The sequence below is a fragment of the Anopheles maculipalpis genome, chromosome 3RL, assembly GCF_943734695.1.
Source record: "Anopheles maculipalpis chromosome 3RL, idAnoMacuDA_375_x, whole genome shotgun sequence".
Classification (NCBI taxonomy): domain Eukaryota; kingdom Metazoa; phylum Arthropoda; class Insecta; order Diptera; family Culicidae; genus Anopheles; species Anopheles maculipalpis.
Genome location: NC_064872.1, coordinates 35592135 through 35617185, shown reverse-complemented (window position 1 = coordinate 35617185; position 25051 = coordinate 35592135). Strand labels below are relative to the sequence as shown.

Genomic DNA, 25051 nt, shown 5'->3' with positions numbered 1-25051 from the left:
TCATGCTTCTTACTTCGCATCCCAAACAAAGCTATTCACCAAAACACTTGCAATCAGTATTATCTGCACCCATGCTAAGAACACAACGCACAACATCTCTGTTTACTTATGTTTTCTCACAGGCAATACTTGTCATTCAAATCGCTAACACACCGTACGACCGACAACAGTAGCTTCCACACCCAGATCAATCATGCCCCCGTGTTTTCCGCAACCAAGGATTGTTTTGCGATTTGTTTAGTGTACGCCAAAACAATCTCGTCGTGACCGATGAAATGAAGCGAATCCGCGTGTTTTGGTACTGTTTTCACACGCGTGTATACACAAACCGTCTGTGCGATGCACTCCAGCACAATAGAACCGACCAACAGTTGAAATGCAGTGCGGCACAACACAATACTCACTCACTCACACACACTGGGCAAAATGGGCACACGCGTGCAACTTCTGTACGGACCGAGCTCACAATTCAAACTGAGAAAGAACGCACAGTTTGCGGCTCGCAAGCGTAATTCAGCGCGATGCTGAAGAGAGAATCCAGCTGTGTTTTGCTGACATGCGGGAGAGGCGTTTGCGCGGTTCTCTCCTCTCATCGTACTGCCAGCGCGGAGAGTAAATTTGAAACTGCTGGTGAACCGGAATGGCGTACCCTACTAACAAAAATTGTAGTAATAAGCGGATGCGAAATTTAAAATTGTTTTTTATTTCTATTTGGTTTAGAAAAATGAAGCGTGCAAAAAGTATTTTTACTTGGAATGCGCGTAAAAAAATCGGGAATTTTCAAACAACAATTTTGTCGCGTACTTTACAGGAGAGTTTTAAGTACTTTTTGAATTAAATCCAATTCGAGCAGTTGCTTCGTACAATTATGTATTTAAGGGACGTGAAGTCCGTCAACCGGTCTTCTGCAGAACACCTTTACCATAACTCCTTTCTCCTAGTACACGGCCTTCATGTAGATGAGTTGTCCGGTGCCATTCGCATTACATGGTTGGCGCACCAAAGCCTAGCGAGTTTAATACGATACACAACAATACATCGTACAGCACATAGAGCTCCTCGTTGTGCAGACTCCTGACCATTTTTAATGCAAAAATTTCGCAGCCAAAAATCCTACCGAGCATTTTCCTCGTACACGCAACTAAGAGAAATTCGTCACTCTTGGAAAAAAGTTTCAATGGCATATTAAAAAGTACTCGAAACTTCAAGCAATCCCCTAATGTTGTGTCACACGTCCTAACATCTATGGGGAAATTAGGACCGTCCATGTAAAACTGTGGAGGTCTTGTACGCAACTAATCGGTGGACAATTTGAATTTTCTTGTCTGAATTTGAACTTTTTAGACAACTTCAACGGCGAAAACGGCGCCGGTCTTCACACGGCAGGACCGTGGTTCAATTTCCATCCGGATTGTACCTATCCGTAGTGAGGACTGACTATCCAACTACGTGGTATCGGTTAGTCCAGTAAGCCATTCGCTGGCTTACTTGGCCGGCATGGCCTTGAAGATCGTTAAACCAAGAAGGAGAAGGTTATGAGAGGCGACAGCTCTCATTCCTTTAATCGGATTCATAAAAAATGTGGTATCGAATTACCCTGTTTAACATGAAATAACCAAAACTCTTTACAATATGAAATTGCAGACATTCTCAATTTTATGAAAAATAATTTTGGTTTGTTTTCAATTGCATAATATTAATTTGCAATCCCGTGTAACATACCAAACGACGAATTCATTTACGATCACGTGCCTCACCGACACACGCCACGCATCACATTGCTATGGAAACGCTAGAGCAAGGTGTTGATTGGAGGAGGATGGGAATTAGGTTTACCGGGATTAGGTCACGCGATCGCATACCGCCGGTACTTCGGATGTGGTTCGTAATTGTTGTGTCTGAAATGTTGTTTTCTATCTAGTTGTAATTGCACGATTTGTTGCAATGGCCACATCTCTTGAGCGATCATGATGGTGCTGCACTTTTTGGTAGCAACAACACAACGCTGTATAACATAGTGAATGCATAAAATAAGGGCAAATTGTGGCGAATTCTCATGAAAAGCTAATTAATTAAAGCAATTAAGTGAAATTATTTCTGCTCTTACGCCGTAAAATGTGCAACCGCTTGTGGTTGGCTTTGGGTGTATTGCACATTAACCTTTTTTAAAGTCGTTTCAATGCACCGCTATGGATGCAACCACATTCGTTTAACAGACCCAATCAGTATTAAGATGTCCTTCAAAAGTGTCAGGAAATTAGTTCGTTCTCCTCAATAAAAGTGCACTATCAACGTGGTGTTTCCGGTGTGCCAACAGCTCGTTGGTATGTTGGCCCCCCCTTCTCTAGTGTCAATTGATTGACACCCGGTAAGAACTAATATTGATTCACTTATTGTAGCCTCCGGGGTGGGCTAAATCGGATAACTGAACGCTGAAAAGAGCACGATGTCACAGCGCTGACTGCAGTTTTCCGGCTGTCAAGATGGCATCGGCCGTTCACCGATGCGTCCGCGTGATAAGCGTGTGTAGCGTATGTGCATCTGCAGTGAGCTACTGCTGCTGTCTTCGGTGGCACGTTGCACGGGGCATAGGGACGGACGGGAAGCAAACATCGCACCATTGCAAAACCGCGAACTACTCCGCCGTGTCTCGAGTGGCGCACTCGCTACACACTCGGGCTATGGGTGGAGAAGCTGGGGTTTATAAGAATAAGCACGATGACGTCGTACAGGCCACCCATTTTCCGGTTTTCCCTTCGAGTGCAGTGTTTTGTCTTTGGTATTTAACGCCGGCGGTAAGGATGTGTACGGTGCCGGGTGCCTGAACTGGAATGCAGGCGCAGATATGTCTGTTACACACAAAGGCACGAGTAGAGTAGAGCACCGGGTGACGGGACCGCAAGTTTTCCACGCCGGGTTCGAGCTTCAAGCCGCTTACAAATTGGTTCTCAACTCATTAGCCCGTACAAGTACGGTTTGTATGAGCAGCGAGCGTGTGAGGGTATGTGGGATTGTCACGGTTGGGATAAACGACTCCAAGAAACTGGCAATCCCAATTTTAGCGGCATCCCCCTCCCTGCAGCAAACCTCAAGCTGCATTGCCGATGCAACTGGGGGACAACTGGGGGGAATGGGTGGTGCATGTTTCGTTTCATCATAAAATATGCTCACCAGCAGTGAAGCAATTAACGATTCCAGCAATGAACTCGTGTTGTGCCATGTCTGCATTTGTACTTGGCGCACACTGAGACAGGGTGGTGCTCGGACGATTAGGGGCGCAGAAAGAGGGAAAATATGGAAATGTGGTTTCTATCGCTCGGTGTCATCGAGTGCGGTCGTACACTCAATTGTGGTTTGCATGTTTTTATCAGTTTGGATAATTCTTTTCTTTCTAATAATTGATATTGGGGATGGCTTCCGGGGAGGTTGGAACAGATTTCCCTGCAAATCATTTGTTTTATTGTTGTTGAAGAAATGTTAAGCATCACACCCCTTGCTCACTCGAAACATTCAATTTGACTTTTTTCAATGCACACAACTGCCCTTTACTTATCAACCGCAACTTCACACCTTTTTACAGCGAATCACCAATTTCCCTCCGTTACACAATCACGCCGACCTCACACCAACACTGTGACCATCTTCGATCGTCGATTTTCACTTCTTTTCTTCCCTTTCCAATTGTCTCCACCAACAACACTACAAGAAACGGAGAGATGATCAGCCTCATAGAAGGGCTCTTTATTGATGATTTTGCTCTTAATTTTCTAACGCGAATCTGTGCGGTGAGTTAATTTTCCAAATTAAAAGCCAACGCGCCACCGAAAACCGCAGCCTCCCGTTGCGACACCCGAGGGTTGGATAATTTCACTTTCACACAACCGTGTGCAAGCGGGTGGTGGCTGATTTGATTTTACTGCCGGTCCGGTTGCTGTACTGTTGTGAGATGACTTCGATCGGAAGTAAAATCCCACCATAAGTAGACTGACCGAAGGGAACCGACCAGATCTTTACAGTCCCACGTCGAACCGTGATTAGTTAACGCGTTTTTCGGCTTATTTGTGCAGGTATTGTGTCTGTTGTGTTTCCCTTCTGTTTTGTTTGCCGAGTTGTTTTCAACACCATGTCGATGTAGATTAGCGAAATTTGACGATTGTGTGCTGTATGTTTTCTGTTGTTTTCCTTCGCGTGCGATCATCACTACAAATGTGGTTTAGTGTGCGAATAGGTTTGTTAGTTGCGTTTGTCATCATGAAAACATGCTGCTGTTTTGGGAAGAGAAATTCAAAAAGAGAACCAACCGTAATTGGATGTATTTTATTGTGTTGCAGTAAGGCATGCGGCGAGCAACATCTGTTGTTGATTTTGGTTGCTTCTCTGAACGAAAGAAAGTTTGTACTAATTGAAAAGTGATTGAAATATGTTTTTGTGCTGCGTCCCTTTATTATGTAGCGATGCAATTCAAGTCAATGGTTTGATTGAGAGCGTTTGAAAATTGAATGAAATTATGTCAATTGAGTGTTTAAAAAAATTGTTTGTCTTTTCGAAACGATAAACAAGACTCTGTTCAAGGCGAACTTAAACATTTTTATGTTTGATAATTTCCTTTTTTAACAATAAAACCTCCCAACTGTTTTGATTTTCTTGATTAGTGGTCATTTTGTATACACAAATTACACATAATCAAAAAGTCATCCATTTCTCAGCAATAGGTAACCATGTCTCATTATATGCTGCTCTTTTAGATGCTGATTCTGGTGTCATTGTTAGAAAAGAGTCCTAACTTTTTTAAGCAACAAGAGAAAAATGACATCCAATGTTTCTGCTAAAAGTTTCTGCTAACTTAATGTTTCTGCAAACTTACCAAACAACCAGAAAATGCAGTGAGCATGAGATGTTTTTTCATCCGTTTTATATGATCTTGTGCTCAAATTTAGATCAATTGACCGCTGAGTATAGTAACATTAGTGCATCAACATCGCCAATGACGAACTCTATCAGTTGTATGGTCGCCCTCAGCTGTTCGACCGTTGCCCCGGTAGGAACCCATCCAGCGCAGATCGACCCAGTTTGTTATATGCATCCAGAGGCTAGTTGTTGCAGGACTTCTGCGTAAACGACTTGACTCGCCGAGTCTGCTTAGGTCTTCTAGTTAGGGGCACCTCTATATAAGATCTATGCTTGACATAGAGGATCGCCGAACCCGATTTGGCACCTCTGATCCTTTTTTACGTTGAACCGTATTCGTGGATTATTATCTACCGTTTTTTCACTCATGTAATGTGCACTTGTTTCTTTGTCGTCCCGCTTCAAGAGGTCCACCCGTTTTACGTTGAATTTAATAAACACATTACACACAAAAGGAACATAACTAATACTGGTGTATAATAACGTAACATAGTATTTTTTATATGTGTTACCGTGTTAATAATGACTTAAACTGAGTAAATAAACCGACTAATGATTAAAAAGCTACTAGCTTTCCATGCTTTGCAATTACGATTATTTACTGTGAACGTGAGTAAACAGGACTTGAGTTTCGAAGAATAGGACGTGCATCACGATTTTCTCGTTTTTTGACTGAACGATAAAGTCGTTCATAATTTAATATTTGAGAGAACTCAGTTCATTCACTCACAATAAAGTGAAATTGTTCGTATCACAATTGAATTCACTCCTGTCAGCGTCATAATGAGATAAGAGTTATGAACAACACTTGTTGCTATGAGTGTTAAATGTTACTTTCATTTTTTGAAGTATTCCGTAAATTACTTACTCGTAGCTTTTGTTACTTTTTACTTTGAAGCTACCATTATTTCTGAGCCAAAATATCGCTGATATGATACCGTTCTTTTCGAGCCTATCTTGAGATAAGAGGTGGGATTTATCACCATCATAATCACTGAACGGTAACCATCCGAAAGTCATATAAAATAATAGTTACATTATTATTACAATAGAAATTATATTTAAATATTGAAGAATACTCCATGTAACATTAACGAGACATTTCCGTGAATATTATAACATAAGTAAGTATTACAATAACAAGCTGAAATTAAAGTTAATGTTTAAGTATTATCAATAAACACGATAACATTCGTACGCTATACACGACTCACCTTCCGGATAAGTGTATAATCAAAGTCGAATATTTCTTTCGCCGTTAGCTTGATTCGGGTTCGAAGTAATTGCGTTAAAAATATATACCGCAAATACCCCAGCTTAGAGTCTTCCAAACAGTTCATATCGAGTAAAGTGGTTTCCAAAGCTTCCATTGCAAGCTGATGGCTTTTGGCGGCGCTCATCAAAAATCCTAGAATTACTGGTGTAGGAATTAGGCACCACATTCGCACTTTACAGAAAGAAATAATAGTTTGAGCTACTAACACTCACACTTTACTTTTTCGTTTTACTTACAAACTACTCCTTCGCTTCCTTGCATCCACATCGCGTACATCCAATAAAGATCGAATGCGATCTGTGCGAAGCTGCAGGCAATGTTTAATGCTTGCGAAAAGCCAAACAGTGCGTTAATGTTCTCGTTTATCTGCCATAGCTCACCGTATATCGCACGGTACGCTTCGATGCAGTGCGTTACGCCGACCGGTTGCATGCTGCCCAATTTGTTTCGCAACTGTCGTAGATTGGCCGCCATCAGCATGATGTGCAGCAGATGATACACGTGCCGAAGATGACTGATCAAGTACGGGTAGAAGTTGTGCGTCCAAAAGTAGTGCCATTGTGAACCACTGGTAACACCGTAGTACATCTGACGCTCGACCATGGTGCACACCGCTACGATCACCAGAAAGATGACGGTGAAGCGTGCCAGAACGCGCACCAACTCGGCCCGGCCGATCAATCCGAGAAAGGTACCGTTTTTGGTGGCCAGTTCGCGGTAGCGCATCCAAATCGAGCGATGCGTTTCTACTCGAAACCAGGAGTCGGCTAGTGTTATACAAACCGTCAGCAGGCCGATAACGAACTTGAAATAGTTGTTCATCGCATCGGTTAGGATTAGGCCGTTGAAGAGGTGATTGTAGTTTCGTTTAGCCATTATGGCACAGATCACAGTCAACGCCACCTGAACGAGCCACCAGATGGAAGTTGACCAGCGATGCTCTCCTATCATCAGACCCGTGGTTTGGTGAAGTTTTACAGGAAAGTTTATGAATCCAACTATTTGAAATAGCGCCATAATACACGAGCAAGCGGTAAAAGAAGCGCGAATGAACAAACTCTCTACTGTTGCCATTATGAACTGATACACCGTGCACGCGCAACGCATCCTGGAGACTTTTCGGATGGCTCACCGCAGTAAAACATTAAAATTGCAATATGACAAATGTACCGTGGACATGCAAATGCTTCATCAATAGTCTCCAGGAAACACAATCGTCACATCGTTACTTAGTTTCCAGCAAGGAATTGCTGGATCCTTTCAGTACGCAAACGATGAATCTCGTGTTACCACTGCTACCAACGGGACGGCAGCTTTTGTCTGCCGCTTTCATCATCTTTAAACTACACGGTTTCATACCGTTCTCGTTCGATTACTACACGCTTAAGCTGAAGCCTGCCAGCACCACCGAAACGCTGCTGCATCTGCCTATCTTACAACTGCTCTTCTATGTCACCGTAAACTGGATCGCATTACTGTACAGAGCTGACATTTTCTACACCAATCTGCAAATCCTCAGCGTCAACGATATACTAAAGTATGGATCACTGATGTTGGCTGTGTTTGTTATTTTGATCTGCACTGTTATACAGCGCACCGCACACCGAAGCGTTTGGGGCATGTTGGCGCTTATTCATCGCCGGACGCGGAAGAAATTCATACAACGCTTTACGCACCACTATCTGTGGAAGTTTTATAGTTATCTGGTGTTTAGTGCAATCATTGAATCGCTAGTACTATTCACCTACCAAGAAGATCCTTCGGAATTAGCCTACTGGCTGGTAATACTGATCTGGCACATCTTTCTTCGGCTGCGCCATCTATTCCACATGTGTTTTATCGACATACTCAAGATACATCTTCAACAGCTTCACTATGGGCTGGTGGAGATAGGTGAATATTTGTGTGATCTTCATACACACCCGCAAGATTCAGAGATGTATCGGGCGATGTACCAACGATGCATCGATCGTTTGCTGGAGTTAAAAAGTTTGTACGGACAGCTGTGGGAGCTGAGTGATCGCATTAACCGTACCTTCGGATGGTCACAGATTTGTAACTTTACCGCCAACTTTGTACAGCTTTCGTGTGATCTTTACTGGTACTATGTGTCTACAAAAATGTACAGCAGTACTGATGCTGTTCAAGGTATCATAATGAATTGACTTGCTTGAGTAGTGTACAGAATATCTTGAAGAAAAAAATCAATCTCTATCTATTTAGCTATATTTTTAGCCATCTTACCAACGGCATTTCTTATCGGGCTTTTGTTGCATTCGGCCGAGTCTTGCCTGCGTGTGGTAGGTGTATACCCCCTCAGCTAATGAAGACAAACTCTGATCATCGCGAAACATTCTTCCAGTCATGCGCTCTCCAGTCAGCTCTGCTGAACTTTCCCCTCGAGAACGAGCCTACCTTGCGCAAGATCATCTATCGTTTCGGGTTGCAGATTGCTCAGCAACGGATTCGACTCACAGCTAATGGATTGTTTGAAATTAACTACTCACTTTTAAAAATGGTAATAATTGCTTTCACCATTTGATATGCAAATTGCTACATTTCTCTATTTTCTTATTCCAGTTCGGCACGGGAATTACGACGTATATGATCATTTTCATCACTTTCTCAAAAGAAATACGCTTTGAAGAAATCAATAATGCTTAATATTGCAAGACACGGCGAGCCGTCACATTAGCATCCATTGTCGGAACGTTCAGTGCCTGATGTTATCATAACATGCTGCTTCATTGCAAAAAGGCTTAATTAAGCTGTCCATCACCTCTTTTGAAAACAGCAGTTAGTCTGATGTTTCTATTTAGTGTGCAAATAATGGACAACTTCTCGAGAGTGATCAGCTTCTACCAGGTTCTAGCAATGCACTGGTTTAGTATAAGACAGGGCAAAACCATAGACTGTGAAACTATCTTCTTCATTAAACTCAACGTGTGCTGCGTGAGCGTTCTGTTCTGGTGGATTTACCAAAATCAATCTCTTGTTATCTATTCCGCCACCACACTGGGATATGTGGTAGACTTATCCAAATATCTTCTGATGGTTTTTACCTACTATTCGCTAGTGCTGGAGAGCGGATTACTGGGTGGGGTTCTTCGACAGTTTTGGAACGAACTGGACCAATTTCAACAGATCATTCCCCGTGCTGAATGGGCTTTTCAACAGCGGAAGCACTTTGTTACGGTTGCATCTTTCGTACTTTATATGACCTGGTGGGAGCTTACATTTGCGTACTGTATTGCTGAGACGACTCGTGGTAGAAACTTCACCATCTCCTTTTGGATATTCTTTCTGCTGCTTCATCTACGGCAATTGCAAATCAAGCTGTACACCGATCTGGTGTACTTTTGCTTAAAGGCAATAAACACGGAGCTAGCCTGGACGATCGAGTTAAGCAAGGGTGCTAGCCAATACGGTGGTCTTCGTAGTGATGGACAAATTTGTGATCATTTGCACGCAATGATGGATGCATTCGCACGTGCCGAACATCTAGTTGCGTTACTTAATCGAGCATTTGGATACTCGTTTACCCTCATCAAGCTGATCAACCATATCTACATACTGACCGATACGTACTGGATTGTGCAGGGTTTTATGAGCGAAAAAGTGCTCAATTCACTGTGTACGTGCGGCAAATGATCTTGCTCTCGGTGAAACAGGGCGTACTTAACAAAAACTCTTGACGTACCGTTACAGATCTCGAGGGTTGTATATCGTCGAAATTTATCTGCCTGATGATGAACCTCTACTCGAACGAGTGCGTCTTATCCGAACGTCACCGCACACAGGTGCTGCTGCACCATATTGATCTCAGGTGGCAGTTACGGTGTAAAGCCGGTTGGGAGATGGTGCAAAACTGTCTGCTAAAGCTGGAATCTTCAGCACCTTTCGCAATGATGGCATTAAGCATGTTTCGCATGGACTATGTAATTATGATGCAGGTAGGACTACATTAAGCCGAAGTAAGGCGCAGGAAAAGTGATGCAATGTTTTTATTCTAAATTTTAGATAGCCTTCGACGTAACTGCATCAATTTCACTCTTTATTCAAGTGTCACAGTGAGTGTTTCGTTAGCCAACGGCAGTGTACTACTGTTAAGGCTGGGGAGTGTCGAATTCGATGCTGGGTCCTCCTTCGGCATAAACTGTATGAAAATGACCATGTACGTGGTAATGGCGGCTGCTATCTGAAAGAAAAGAACGAAGCGTTCGTAGCTATGTTGACATGTACTTTTTGGATCTTTTTTCGTTATTGGGTTCTAGTATCAAATTTGAAGCTCAGCAATTACCTCTTTCAGGAGCACAAAATCCATGTCAAAAAACCCTCCAAGGGAAAAATACATCGGAGTGTGTTGCAGCAACAGAGAAAAGTTTTCGATCTAGAAATTTTTTTTTTTTTGTAATAAAAATTTTGATGATTGATTAATTTAACAATAATTTTGGTGGTGATTAAAGTAATATTTACTTTACGATCATTTAAAATATATAATTAACTGTGTTAAATTTCCCGTGGCCCGGAGCCTTTACGTTGCTGTCATGGCATCCAACCGATTGGTTTGGATTGTTTTTCGTAAAACTTAGTTGTGGACTTTGAAAAAACTAAAATATCATTAAAACCACGAAAAAATTGATTCTGAACCAACTTTTTCTCGTTTGGTTGAAAGCAAAGTCGAAGAAAAAAAGGGGTTCAGAACATTCAGATCTTTTTTTAATTAGTTTTTCTAATGAAATCATTCGACAATTTTAAAACAAAAATGAATTTTTTTAAAGAAATTAATAAGTAACTTATACTTGAACATAAATAACAAATAATGTTTCTTCTCTAAGGTACTTTAGGATTGGAAACGAAAAATGCTCCAGATTAATGTCCTAAGATAAACAAAAATTTAATTATTATCCTAAAGATAAAACCATCTTTTAAGTTAGAGTTTTCCGGCTTAAAACCCCTGTATTTCCCTAAAGCCACATTATCAAACTCCCGTAATGTGGTTGAAGGTTGCAAAACTTTTTCATTTTTCTTCGCTATTGCAGTGCCTTTACTTATGTATCGACTGATTAGATCTGAAAGCGCACAGATCACTCCATCATATCACACACCGTGACACTTTCTATCACACGTAACAATGACCGACGGGTTGTAAGCATAGCATACGAACCATTTTCGCGAGCAAATCTGCCTCATCACCGCGCCGTTTGTACAGCAACTGTCCCAGCTGGCCAACCTGCAGCAGATGCAAAGCAAAGTTCGAATGTTAAGCGCGATTCCATACGGCCGGTAGGATATATGGGTGTATACCTGGTTCTTGCAGTTTTCGCACGCCGCGAGCACGATACCAAGGGCGGTAAATGTGGCCACGATGCTGAGTATGAAACCTAAAGTAGGAGAGCCGTGGAAAGATGTTTATGTTCTGTTTGTTCTTCACTCTTCTGCTGCTACCTCTTTGTTCTATTACACTCATAAAAATTTCACACAAAAGCACTTCCAACGGTGATGGCAGAGATACAAACACACCAAGTTGAAAGGGTAGTAATTTATGATGGTACAAAAATCAATAGCTCCGTGTGTCGCGTGAGGGACACTAAGGAAAATATTTTTAGCAAGGTGTTCCTGTTCTAGGAGCACTTTATCGTTCTCTACACTCTCCACTGCGAAAAGTGCATTAGGTCAGCGTGCAAGTAAGGTGTGCAAGGTGTACACACTTACCGAAAATATCACCAAACTGATTGAGATAAAGCAGCGCGTACAGTGAGTACAGGTCGCACGTACACTGGATAAAGTTTTGGAGCAGATTGGCCAGCTGCGAGTGAACGCAGCAACCGTTCAGGTCCTTTGCGGCGTGCCAGAGCGTAAGGTACGTGCTTTTGGCGGTAAATATCCGTCGAAGATGCTTCGTATCGAGGGACTTTGCCCGTCCCGTCGGGTTGCGCAGTGTCCACGGATCGATGACGACCGGTCGTTGGGATACGTTCATCTTCCACCGGTCCAAAGATGTCACTTTTGGTGGGATTTTGTCTTCGGGTAATTCCTGGCACCCGGGAGAGTTGGATCGACCGACGACCAGAGACTCCATCTGCTCCCGCAGGACATTGAACCGGGCTGTTAAACGGTCAATGTGGTATGCATGATGAAGGTGCTTCATGCGTATGACGACTAGCGAGGGTACGGTTAAACACCAGATAACCCGCTGAACCGGATGTGGGTAAATTAGGGCCAGTATTCCCAGCTCAATGGCACAACAGAACGCACCGAACAGGAGCAATTTGTTGCGAAACTGTTGCCGAGCACGAGCCAAAACTGTGCCTGCCGTACCACCCGTCAACTCGTCGAGCGTCCCATCAACCGATGTCACACGAACGTCTAGCGCACGGTAAATGCCACGTGCTAGTAGCGCCTCCAGCAGCACTACCAAATGCGACACGACCGTGATCGAGCTTTTGATGAAAGGGATAACGTTTATACCGGTACCGGTACGTAAATCGGCAAACAACCATCTCCGCTCGGCGAGACAGTACGCAAGCACACCGACGTAAAGGATGCAGTTCCCGATACACCACAAAAGTGCCAGTGTGGACGCAAACGGTGCACCCGGTTCAGCGTACGTTTGTAAGCCACAAAGTTGAAATATTAGTGTCACAAGCATCGTGCCGTGAGCTGTGCCGTGCTGTGGTTGTTAATCACGAAAGAACTTACTCAAAATGTGCTCGTTTTGTGCTTGGTAACTGTGATTTCTTTCCTCTAAGAGGGTGACGAAGCATCGACGTGATCTGATGGACGTGAGAAAATCATCACTCGGTGTTTGGTTGGACGTTGATTAATTATGTCGAAGAGTGTTGGAAGGAGTAAAGCGGATGCGTTCCGATCCGATGACAGTAGGGCATTAGGGACATTGTTTCGAAGGTGGTTGATGATGGCAATGAGCACACCTAATTACGAGGTGATAGGTTTATTTATTGACAACAAGGATACGTTGTGTCCTGGAGGAAGTTTACTGGAATGTCGAGACGGACAAAGAGTTGAGAGTGGTTAATTCTTTATAATAATCAGGACCTGTCAGGAGATGAGCGAAGAGATCACCAGTAGCTTCAAGTTGTAACAAGATTGTGCTCCTTGTTGTAATCGTCGAACGTGTCCGTTTTAGGAATAAAGTTTATGTAAACTACCAAATACGATGTAATGGATGCAAAAATCTGTCATTAAAAACATGAAATTAAGCTTATAGCTTGAGCAGCTTCACAATAATTGGTGGTACTAATACTCACGGTAGTTAGTGAAGATAGGCGTAAGTTGAAGAAGTTTGCAGCTGAAATGTTGACCCGTTCGTTGTCTAATTGCTTGGAAAAGCTCTCAATCTGGAAGACCGAAGAGCGTTACTTGGTATCGTATCACACCTCTCTCGATCTCGATCTTACCAACATGATCGTTTTGTTAGGTAGAGCACGGTCACACACACTGTGCAGATGGTAGAATGTCATTTCTCCCTGTAAAATAATAAAAATACTCGCAGACAAGTCAATAATGTGCTCATCCAGAGTGTATCATCCTTATTTTGCGCACCTCATCCAAACACCGCTGACAGGTGGTGAACAGTACGAAGAACATCAGCAAGGGCGATATTCCACACAAAAACGATTCCACCTTGTAAAGATTGCTGTGATGATGTAGACTCGCGTACATCCAGTACCCATCAATCGTGGTACAAATAAATAGCATCGTTATCACGCCAAACAGTTGCCACCCGAACCGATCACTTACTTCCCCGGCGAGATCTTTCAGCAGATTCTGGATCGCTTTCAGCTGCACCAACCGACGATGGGTTGCTTCGAATGAAATGCTACGTCCCTGCGTCGACACTGTAAGCTGCAGTTCGGTGTTAAGAAAGCGATACCTATTCCTCAGGTACTGGACATGTAGCAGGAAGAACGAGTCACCAAGTCGAATAAGGATAAAGAACCACACTTTCAGTAACCAGTTCCGGTGCCAGATCGCATTTGCCGAGATGCGCGATATGATGAAAAACTCGTTCACAGCCGGTATCACATTGTACACGAGCATTTGGGTGAGAAAGGTTTCGGTAAGCTGATGGTTAAAGCGCTCCAAACATCCTGGTGTGGTAACGTGCGTTTCAAACAATCTATCAATACGATCCATCAACCGGGCGATACGCTTCTGAGTGGAACGTTTGCTTAATGATAGTACCAGTGATAGTAGCGGAACTAGCAGTGGAATCACAAACTGGATAGCATCGGCAAAGGTACCGGTAGCATCGCTAAGAAAGAACACAGCTTCCGGCTTGGCGAGTGAGTACACCAGCACGATAAACTCTCCGACAGTATACAGAGACACGAAGACGGCCGTTAAGGTGTAGAGTGAGGTTAAGGCTTGACCATGGAGTGGTACTGATGAGAAACCGAGCAGTTGAAACAGTGGATAGACGGAACCGAACCGACGATCGTAATGTACGTGGCGTTGGGGCATCGCGTTGACGCTGTTTGATTTCTCGCTGTCGCTGAAACACATTGGGGACCAATTTCGGTAGGATTTTGATTAATGATGAGATTATTAATCATTCAGTGCAACTATGTCACGTCGAACTGTGCTGTACGATTCATGTTCGGCATCGTATCATACTCGCTCTGCCTTATATTTAATTTTCATCGGTAAACAAAGAGCCTGCCAATTGTTTAGCTCTGATTAAAATTGAATCTACACACACACACATCAGGCAATCGCGAAATTCGTTAGCAAATCCGTCATTGGTATGGTCAAAGTTTGCAGAGTAAATTAAATTTTCGTTACTTTTTTTTGTAAAACCCTGTTCCCATTTAGGAAGCTTCGGTAGTGGATGAGCTTTGTCACCAGGGAGGATAAATGAAATCATGAAAATTGCACAACCCATTCCGGATAATTACTTTGCACGTATGTTCTTCAGCTAACACTCTCTCTCTTTCTCTCTCCATATCTGGGGAGCCTCTGCTTGTGGGTTTTGGAACTTGGTATATATTTGCCTAACCTAGATAAGTGGGAACTGCCGTTTATCGGTGCGCCATTCGGTAATGGAAACGCTGGAGCAATGGTTCGTACTTTCCACTTACGTTCGTTTCTATCAGTGGCTTGGTTTTCAGCCGTATCGATTGGATACTGGAGACGTGAGCCCATTCTTCATCCACACCTTGGTACAGTTTTGTGGTGTCGTTGTAAATCTTGCGTTCATCATCTATCGGCGTCATTGCATTCTCTATCACTGTGAGTCGATCGGGATGGTGCTGGACGTTATTAAGCTACTTACCATCCTTTTGGCAATGTTGATAACGTACGTGGAGCTTGCCCGAACTGTCCGAAATGTTTGCGGCTGCTGGAAAGCACTGTACAGCGCTCATCAAACGCTGCAAAACAGAGGCATGGTGGATCACCGGCTGCTCGCTCGTACCATGCGTTTGTATTGGCTGTTTGTGCTGGGAACATTCCTGTACAACGTAGGAAATGAGCTTCACTCTCAGTTTTACGCAACGCAGAACCAAACAAAGCGATACTACCTGTACCTTTTCTGTCTGCAATATTTGCTACATGGCAAGATACAGCAACTACTCTATCCAACGATCATGCTCGATTCCTATCTGCGTATGACGCGCACCGCTCTTGAGCATCACATTGAGCTGCTGCAGTGTTCCGAACAACTAGGAAGCAGACGATATCTAGAGTTCCTGGCAACTAGGATCAACATATTAAAACTCCTATACAGTGATCTCTTCCGTGCGAGTGCCGAGATGAACGAGGCTTTCGGATGGACCTATTTAATCATCTACTGGAAGGATTTTATTCACGTGCTGTCCAACATTTACTGGGTGGTTTATTGGATATTGAACGAGGATTTAAATCAGGCTGCAGGTGGGTGCAAGATGCATCGCGCACCGTTCAATGAAGATTTCACTCTAAGAAGCAGTTCTTTTTGCCAGTTATCTTAAACCGACAGATCATTCGAACATTGTTCATAGCCACATTGTTCTATGTCAACAGTCGCGCCAAGAATGCAAGTGATCGGTTCACGCATCGAATTCACACATTTGATGTAGGAATTCAAACTAGAAGCAAGCCCCTATTTACCATGGTAAGTACACAAGGAAGCTTAAGGCAATTAAGGCGATTTTCCGCTAATTTTTTAATAACATTCAACAGATTGAAAGCTTCATACAACAAACAAAAATGGAAACCATTTGTTAGGAAGGAAAATGACAGTTGGGGAACTGACGTACGAGAGACAGCTGTCAGAACAATGGTTGGGACAGGTAGCTGTCAAAGATGGGTCAACCCGGCAGTAGCGAGATAAACGGGGAATAGGTGGCACCGTTTTAAAGTTTTGGACGAAAATAAATAACTAAAACCATCACCAAGTATTCTCCGTGCTATTCATTTGGAAGTTGTGACAACATAAAAGCCTTTAAAACGGTAAAAAAAAGGTGAAATGGAAGTGGATCGGAAGGATTGCTGCCAGGCTTGCAGTGATCAAGTGGACGATGCAACTTTTGTGGCGTGTGATAGTTGCGACTCATGGTGGCATTTTTCGTGCGTCGGTATAACGGAATCGCCGGAAGCCGTGGAAAAGCGGAAGTGGTTGTGCGTCGCGTGCACGGGCAGAGAGCGTTCTGGAGCGGTAAAAAGGACGCCGATCAAGCACGTGGCGGCACCAACAGGTCCAGCAACACATAACCTCAAACGGGTTGAGGTTATGATGCCCACGGTAGAAAGCGTCAATCTTTCTCCGCGTGAAACAAGCGACGGCGTGTTGGAAAATCCTAACCTCAAGTTGGTTGAGGTTACGAAACGCTTGGCGGAAGGCTTCAACCTGCACTCACGGAATACAACCGACAGCGTGGCGGCAAATTCTAACCTCACTCTTGCTAAGGGATCCGACAGTATGGCAAACAGGCTAGCCATAATGAAGCGACGGCAAGAAGCGGAGAAGAAACGGGTGGAACTGGAGTTGCAGCTGCGGTTCGTGAAGGAAGAGGAGCAGATTTTGGCTGAGGAACTGGGCGTGCAAGTGACCGCTGAGACATCGACAGTGATACCATCCTGTGCGGAGGGTGGTTCGATGGAACGTGTGAGACGTGAGGAGCGCGGTTATGCCCAGCAGGAGGTGAATGTGCATCGCAACATACCAACCGAATTACCCGTGTTTGCCGGGGACCCGGCGGACTGGCCAATATTCATCGCGCATTATGAGTATACTACGGACAAATTCGGCTTTTCCAACTGGGAAAATATGTTGCGTTTGCAAAAGGCGCTGAAGGGTCCCGCTCTAGAGGCAGTGCGTAGCCGTTTACTTTTGCCGGAAGTGGTACCGCAAGTGATAGCAACGCTGCGCTCACGTTATGGTCGGCCAACGCATCTCATCTCGGGGTTAATCGAGAAAGTGCGTAGGATGGCTGCACCCTGCATGGAGAAGCCCGACACCATCGTGGCGTTCGGTGAAGCGGTGCAAAGCATGGTGGACCATATGAAGGCCGCTGGACGAGAGGCGCATCTGACTAACCCGTTGCTGCTACAGGAGATCGTGGACAAGCTACCGATGACCGAGAAATATAATTGGGTGCGATTTGTACGGCACATCGACGAACCAGACCTCCGGATGTTTGCAGAGTACATGGCCGAGTTGCAGAGCGCTGCGGAGACGTTAACCAACCGGGAGTTACCATCGTGGAAGGCGGCGGAAAGGAAGAAGCCCAGCACCAAGGCTTATGTGCACGCACATGTCGATCATCAGGAATCAACAACATCTGGGAATAACTCAACGCAGGTAGGGAAATCATTGCGTTGTTTTATTTGCGATAAAAGGGGACACGATGTGGGAAAATGTTTTGAGTTTGTAGCAATGTCGGTTAAGGAACGGTGGAATAAGGCTCGTGCACATTCTTTGTGCTTCGGCTGCCTGGGCAAGCACAACTGGCGGACGTGCCGCAACAGGCCAGTGTGTGGCAAAGAAGGGTGTACGTACCGACATCATGCGTTGCTGCACGGAGTGGAGGAGTCTCGGCGAGTCAGCAATGAGATCGGCGCTTCGGAACCCGGGGTTGGAAGGAACAATGGTGGTGCTATTGCGGAAAGCAACCATCATCAGTACGCATCGTCTTCGTCGAAGGCACTCTTCCGGATTGTGCCTGTCACCGTGTATGGTCCGGCTGGAGCGGTGGCAACGTTTGCCTTTTTGGATGAAGGTTCATCCATGACGTTGGTTGACGAGGATTTGGCAGAGAAATTAGGTGTCAAGGGTGTGGTGGAGCCTCTTTGCATTCGTTGGACCGGCAATACAACAAGGGTCGAGGCTGGGTCCAGACGCGTAAATCTCGAGGTGGGTCCGATTGGTTCTACAAGGCGTTTTGCGGTCAATTCGGTACGTACGGTTCCAGCCATGAACCTACCGCGGCAATCCTTCGTACAGGACGAAGGGAGGTGGGAACATCTGAAGCAGCTGCCGATACAGGAATATAAGGATGCGGAACCCAAGATGCTTATTGGGTTAGACAACCTGAGGCTGACGGTTCCCCTCAGGACGGTAGAGGGCGGAGATGGTGATCCAATCGCAGTCAAAACGCGTTTAGGATGGTGTATCTACGGGAAGCCGACGAACCAGGGGGGTGATAGACTACTGCACATCTGCGAGTGCAATAGCCCAAACAATCTTCACGACGCGATTGGCAAATTCTACGAACTGGAGCAAATGGGGGTGGCGTACACACACGTTCAGGATGACCCGGATACCCAACGTGCTCAACATCTATTGGAGGTTTCCACGGTTCGTGTTGGAAGACGTTTCGAGTCGGGTTTATTGTGGAAGGTGGATCATTCAGAGCTTCCTTCAAGCCTCGCTATGGCGAAACGTAGGTTCGATTGTTTGGAGAAAAGGATGGAACGAGATGGTCAGCTCAAGCTGCAGGTACACCGTCAGATTCGCGAGCTGCTGGACAAACAGTATGTGCACAAGGCAACGAAACAGGAACTGTCGGAGGCTAACCCGAAACGAATTTGGTATTTACCAATAGGAGTGGTTACTAACCCAAACAAACCTGGAAAGGTGCGTTTGATTTGGGACGCTGCAGCTAAGGCACATGGCACATCACTTAACGACATGCTGCTTAAGGGTCCTGACGAGGTTATGTCTTTACTTGGAGTACTATTCCGTTTTCGTCTGTATGCAGTGGCGGTGTGTGCAGACGTAAAGGAGATGTTTCTAAAGGCAGAGCGGATTCCAACGAAGAGAGAGGTATTACGATGTGTGATGTCATTGTATGATCCTCTTGGGTTGTTGGCGATATTCGTGATTCACGGCAAAATCCTGATACAAGATCTATGGCGAACCGGCACGCAGTGGGATGAAGAAATAAATGGCATCCAATACAGCGAATGGCGCAGATGGATAGAACTTCTCCCAACGATTGGCGACATACGCATTCCGCGTTGTTACTTTACCGAAGCATCGAAGAAAACGTACGAGAATGCCGAATGGCATGTGTTCGTCGATGCCAGCCAGCACGCATATGCATGCGCTCTTTATCTTCGCACGATCGATGAGTCCGGTGAACCGCAGTGCACCCTGGTTGGAGGAAAGGCTAAGGTGGCGCCATTAAAGCCCCTTACGATACCGAAGCTAGAACTCCAAGGTTGCGTGTTAGGCGCACGGTTCTTGCGCTACACGCAGGAACACCATCCAATTCGTGTGACACGACGAGTGCTCTGGACTGATAGCACGGTCGCTCTGTCATGGATAAGAGCGGATCCCCGAAACTACAAACCCTTCGTTGCCCATAGAGTAGTCGAGATTCTGGAGAGCACGGCAGTGGATGAGTGGCGATGGGTGCCGACAGACCACAACCCAGCGGATGAGGCAACGAAGTGGAAGGGTAGGCCGAACTTCGACTACGACGGAATCTGGTTTCAAGGGCCGGAATTCTTGCTGAACGGAGAGGACGACTGGCCGCAACAAAGATCGACCGACACAGGCACGGGAGAAGAAATACGGCGGGTAAATCTTCACACCGAGGGCCCTGATACCAGACTGTTACTCATACCTTATGAACGGTTTAGCAGGCTGGAGAGACTGCAACGGACAATTGGGTGGCTTGTGCGTTATGTAGGCAACCTGGACAAGAAGAGGAGAAGCGAGCCAGTTCTGGGAGGAGTTCTCAGCCACGAGGAACTCTATAAGGCTAATATCATCTTGTGGAAACAGACCCAGTGGACATTCTACTCGGAGGAAATTCGTGTCCTGAGCACCCAAAATGGCGATGAAGTACCCCGCGGGACGGTAGCTAAACAAAGCCGTATATACAAGCTATTGCCATTTCTGGATGAAGAAGGCGTTTTACGGATGCGAGGAAGAATAGGAGAAGCGGCGGAAGTACCCTATTCCGCAAAGTATCCAGTAATTCTACCGGGGAACTCTAAATTGGCTGAGCTAATAGTGGAGCGTTATCATCGAGTCTATCGCCACGCCAATAACGAAACAGTAGTGAACGAGGTACGACAACAGTTCCAGATCCCGAGGCTGCGAGCGTTGGTTGCGAAAACGGTGAGGAATTGTGTGTTCTGTGCAATCCGGCGGGCACTACCACAAGTACCACCAATGGCACCGCTACCAAAGGAGAGACTGGCACCGTTCGTCCGGGCGTTTACCTTCGTTGGACTCGACTACTTTGGCCCGGTATTGGTAAAGAGAGGAAGGTCGAATGAAAAGAGATGGGTTGCCGTATTCACCTGTTTGACCATACGAGCGATCCATTTGGAGGTAGTGCATAGCCTAGCGACAGAATCATGCATAATGGCGGTCAGGCGATTCGTGGCGAGGCGAGGTGCACCGATAGAAATCTTCAGTGACAACGGGACCAACTTCGTGGGCGCTAGCAGACAACTTCGGAAAGAAATCGAGCAGCGTAATGAAATCCTGGCAACGACTTTCACCAATGAACACACCCGTTGGAACTTCAACCCGCCTGGTGCTCCCCATATGGGAGGCGCATGGGAGCGTATGGTGCGCTCAGTGAAGGCTGCGATCAGCACGGTAATGGAGGTGAGGAATTTACCGAATGACGAGACATTCGAGACCATATTGTACGATGCTGAGGCCATGATCAACTCTAGACCGTTGACGTACGTACCGTTAGATCCGGAGAACCGAGAGGCGATTACACCAAATCACTTCCTGTTGGGAAGTTCTTCGGGAGTTAAACAACGGCCGGTACTACCCACTAACTATAGAGACAGCCTAAGGGGGAATTGGAAGTTAGCGCAACATATCCTAGATAGGATGTGGAGAAGGTGGATTAAGGAGTACCTTCCAGTAATCACGCGTCGATGTAAGTGGTTTGAAAATGTCCGAGAGGTAAGGACAGGGGATTTGGTACTGATAGTAGAAGGGACAATTAGGAACAACTGGAAGAGGGGTATGGTAGAAGGAGTTATTACAGGAGTTGATGGGCATGTGCGACAAGCGTGGGTTCGCACCACCACAGGAACGCTAAGAAGACCGGTAGCGAAACTAGCATTACTCGACATAAATACAGGGTGACCATACATAGTTGGTCACGGGCTGGGGGAATGTTAGGAAGGAAAATGACAGTTGGGGAACTGACGTACGAGAGACAGCTGTCAGAACAATGGTTGGGACAGGTAGCTGTCAAAGATGGGTCAACCCGGCAGTAGCGAGATAAACGGGGAATAGGTGGCACCGTTTTAAAGTTTTGGACGAAAATAAATAACTAAAACCATCACCAAGTATTCTCCGTGCTATTCATTTGGAAGTTGTGACAACACCATTCGACTCACGGCTGGTGATTGTTTTACATTAAATTTCGAACCTATCCTGACGGTATGTCATTCGCGAAAGGAAACTATTGTGAGGCAAGGTTACCGATTTTTTAAAACTACTTTTCAGATTGTTTTCACCATTGCAGCGTACATCTCGATATTTATTCAGCAAGCACTCATTCAAAAACTGGAAGAGGATTGCACCGATTATAATGCACATTGTGAAAATTTTCAATTCAAACCCTGAAATATTTCGATGCAGTTCGAAGAGTGACAGTTTTCAAGGTTCTGCTGTGATGATAAAGTTTACTCGTTGGTTTATTGTTTGTTTTGCTGTCAAAACGCATTTGATCTTGGAAACAGGGTAAAAGTTTTTAGGATTCATAATTTTTATAATAAAACTCATGCGAATCTGATTGTAAAATTGGAACCAAGTTGATCTAGATCAAAACTAGAAAGACCCAAACGGACAGTCCGGGCTTTCCGATTAACCGTGCTGGCAGCGCCCCGAATAAACGAGAACATATTGTAAACACGATAGTTCGTGTTCGGTGAAAACAATTGCTTCGTCCGCATATATAAAGTTAAAATATTTACTAAACCATCATGGAGGAAATACTAAACGATTCCGTTGTGTCTGAAGAGCTGGCGGTAAGTCCATAAGCGATCAAATTCAAAAGTATGGTGTGTTAGTTTTTACCCGCGATACCATCAACGCGACAGTAGCACCATTCGGTCCTGTTCCGTGGCATTCGTCATAACAGTTTTCCACCAGATTGTTTTTGCGTAGAATGAATCATTAATATGCGTCTTTGTTACACCGTCACCACTGATACGATTTATGTACTTTGTTTCAGAAATTTGAGAAAAAGTACAACCAAGAGTTACGGGACGGTGCCGTCTCAACCACAACACAGTTCGAATATGCGTACTGCATGGTGCGGAGTGACTTTTCCAGCGATATGAAAACGGTAATGATGCAACAATCATGATTCTGATGATGATGATGAAGCATTTGTATGACAAATGATGCACAATTGATTTACCCCTTTTGTTTGGCTCTTTTCTGTAGGGACTGGTGCTGTTAGAAGATCTGTTCGTCAAACACCCTGAAGGACGTCGCGATTACCTTTACTATATGGCAATCGGACATACGCGGCTAAAGGAGTACTCAGAGGCGCTCAAGCACGCACAGGCCTTTCTGGAAATTGAACCAAACAATCAGCAGGTGATAGCGCTGGAAGAATTAATTAAGAAGCGCATGGACATCGAAGGAATTAAGGGTGTTGCTAAAGCGACCGGTGCGGTGCTCGTGTTCGGTGGCATTGTAGGGCTCGGTTTGGCACTGCTGAAGAAATGAAAATCACCTCGCTAAGCCCCGCAGCGTATGGTACACCGTTCGCTGTAGGGCTTAAGTTGAAGGAACAGCAGGCAGGCTACAGTGTGGTAAGGTTATTATGGAATTTCTTAGGTTTTAGCATCCCCTGGTCGATTATTACATATATCAGGAATATATTATCCTTCTGTTAAAGCTTCTCAGCAAGTAATCACTTTTAATTACAACGCAAAAAAAGATTACAAAATTAAACCTTAAACCACGGCAAAAAGGCGGCTCTGCTTTCCTGTCTTCAAAACAGTTGTGTCAACACTTACGACGAAGCAGCTATAAAAACACACTACACGTCTTTCAATTGGTACCTTGTTACCCTTTTTTTTTTTTTTTTGTTATAAAAGGCATCCTTGTTGTCGTGTTGTAAAAAAAACTGTCCAAGATGCATACAGATTTCCTGCACAACTATCAACAAAAAAAGGGTCTAGAAATGTGGTTAGCAAGGAAACGGATTGTTTGTTAGAGAAGTAAGATAAATATTCATAAAAATGCGTGTCTCGTACAACTCTGCCTCACGTGCACAGGGTAAAGGTTAAGCGAATCGAGTTTGCTAGAAACGGGGCGTTATGTGGCGAGAAACGTAATTTGTGATGATGCTGATGTCCAAACGACGGGGAAGGAATCAGCACTTGAAATGAAAAAGAAAAAGAAACTAGTTGGATAGATGTGTCGTTAATAATCAATTCAAATATAGACATATTTATGTAAAAGGATTGTTTCTGTATGGCTTTTCTTTTACGCATAGAACGGGGTGGGAGCTATCTAGAGTTGGGTAAAGCGAATCCCAATGAGGAATGAAATCTTTTAATCTGATCCGGGGGTAGGTTTGGATTGAAAATGATTTATTTTTTAATTATTCAATAATGCTACATACTCCCATGATATATTTTCTATCCATATAAACATTTCACTAATTTATTATCAGATTCTTAAAATCGGCAATCTAAATTATTAGTTTAAATTAGTCATCTTTTTTTTTTTTTTTTTTTTGACAATACGGCATTGGACCGTCATAATCAATTGTAAATAAATAAAAATAGTCATCTTTTCTGCAAATCGAATTTGATACGACGTAGTGTCCGGTCAACGAAGTATAACGAGTAAAAAAATGCTTCCACTTGTTCCGTATCCGCGATTAAATACTGCCGTTCGAAAATTAAAAAAAAAATACAATAAAAGTATGACTATTCTAACCCAGCCTCATTGCCATTTACCCTAAACTATCCCAATAGAATCATGGAAGATAGAGCATCCTAATCAGAACGAAACTCGATAGATTCCACATCGAATATTATCCGAATAGGATACCAAACGAATCGGCCAACACTAGCGCTATCACTAGCGAGGAAGGGATAGAGAAATAATGCTGTCTTCAATGATAATATCTACATCAACCATTAATGCAGTAAAACCATACTACACGCTCAATCACAGAACACAAAAGGACACTTAATGAACCCATCACCTCCCTACGCTGGCTTTGCTCTAATTGCCATCCGACACGCAATAAGATCCTTTTCCAACTGAAACACTTGCCTAGTTCATCATTTGTCCTGGCAGCAGCAACATGGTGTTGATGCGACTTTTCTGTTTCCGACTGTCGGTCCGACTTGGATCCATAATCGTAGGAGGATGCTGTATAGTAAATGGCAACCAGTTAATAGTAC

The 25051-nt window shown here is 44.4% G+C and overlaps 6 protein-coding genes across 8 annotated transcripts in view; 5 read left to right on the top strand and 1 right to left on the bottom strand.

The window, feature by feature from the left end:
• Window positions 1–25051, top strand: part of LOC126565618 (profilin) — a 460520-nt gene that overhangs the window by 192196 nt on the left and 243273 nt on the right. Inside the window, exon 4 of one of the 3 annotated variants that reach the window (XM_050222812.1) lies at window positions 10166–10175. The exons of the other annotated variants lie outside the window; for them this stretch is intronic. The gene's annotated coding sequence lies outside the window, so the exon portion shown is untranslated. Of the gene's footprint in view, window positions 1–10165; window positions 10176–25051 lie in introns of those variants that run through there. 3 annotated transcript variants of the gene reach the window in all.
• Window positions 6413–7258, bottom strand: LOC126560585 (uncharacterized). The gene has a single exon (XM_050216542.1). The coding sequence runs from the start codon at window positions 7256–7258 to the stop codon at window positions 6413–6415; it is 846 nt and encodes a 281-aa protein (XP_050072499.1).
• Window positions 7342–8848, top strand: LOC126560584 (putative gustatory receptor 39b). The gene is made up of 4 exons (XM_050216541.1): window positions 7342–8332; window positions 8408–8484; window positions 8547–8702; window positions 8765–8848. Exons 1-4 carry the CDS (start codon window positions 7342–7344, stop codon window positions 8846–8848), a joined length of 1308 nt encoding a protein of 435 aa, XP_050072498.1.
• On the top strand, window positions 9014–9835 carry LOC126560582 (uncharacterized). Its single transcript, XM_050216540.1, has one exon. It carries the CDS (start codon window positions 9014–9016, stop codon window positions 9833–9835), a length of 822 nt encoding a protein of 273 aa, XP_050072497.1.
• LOC126565567 (mitochondrial fission 1 protein) lies at window positions 22595–23408 on the top strand. The gene is made up of 3 exons (XM_050222757.1): window positions 22595–22645; window positions 22852–22965; window positions 23067–23408. The coding sequence occupies exons 1-3, from the start codon at window positions 22601–22603 to the stop codon at window positions 23352–23354; spliced, it is 447 nt and encodes a 148-aa protein (XP_050078714.1). The 5' UTR covers window positions 22595–22600; the 3' UTR covers window positions 23355–23408.
• Window positions 24952–25051, top strand: part of LOC126565290 (uncharacterized) — a 1015-nt gene continuing 915 nt past the window's right edge. Inside the window, exon 1 of the mRNA XM_050222453.1 lies at window positions 24952–25026. Coding sequence (XP_050078410.1) covers window positions 24952–25026 — 75 coding nt within the window. The remainder of the gene's footprint in view (window positions 25027–25051) is intronic.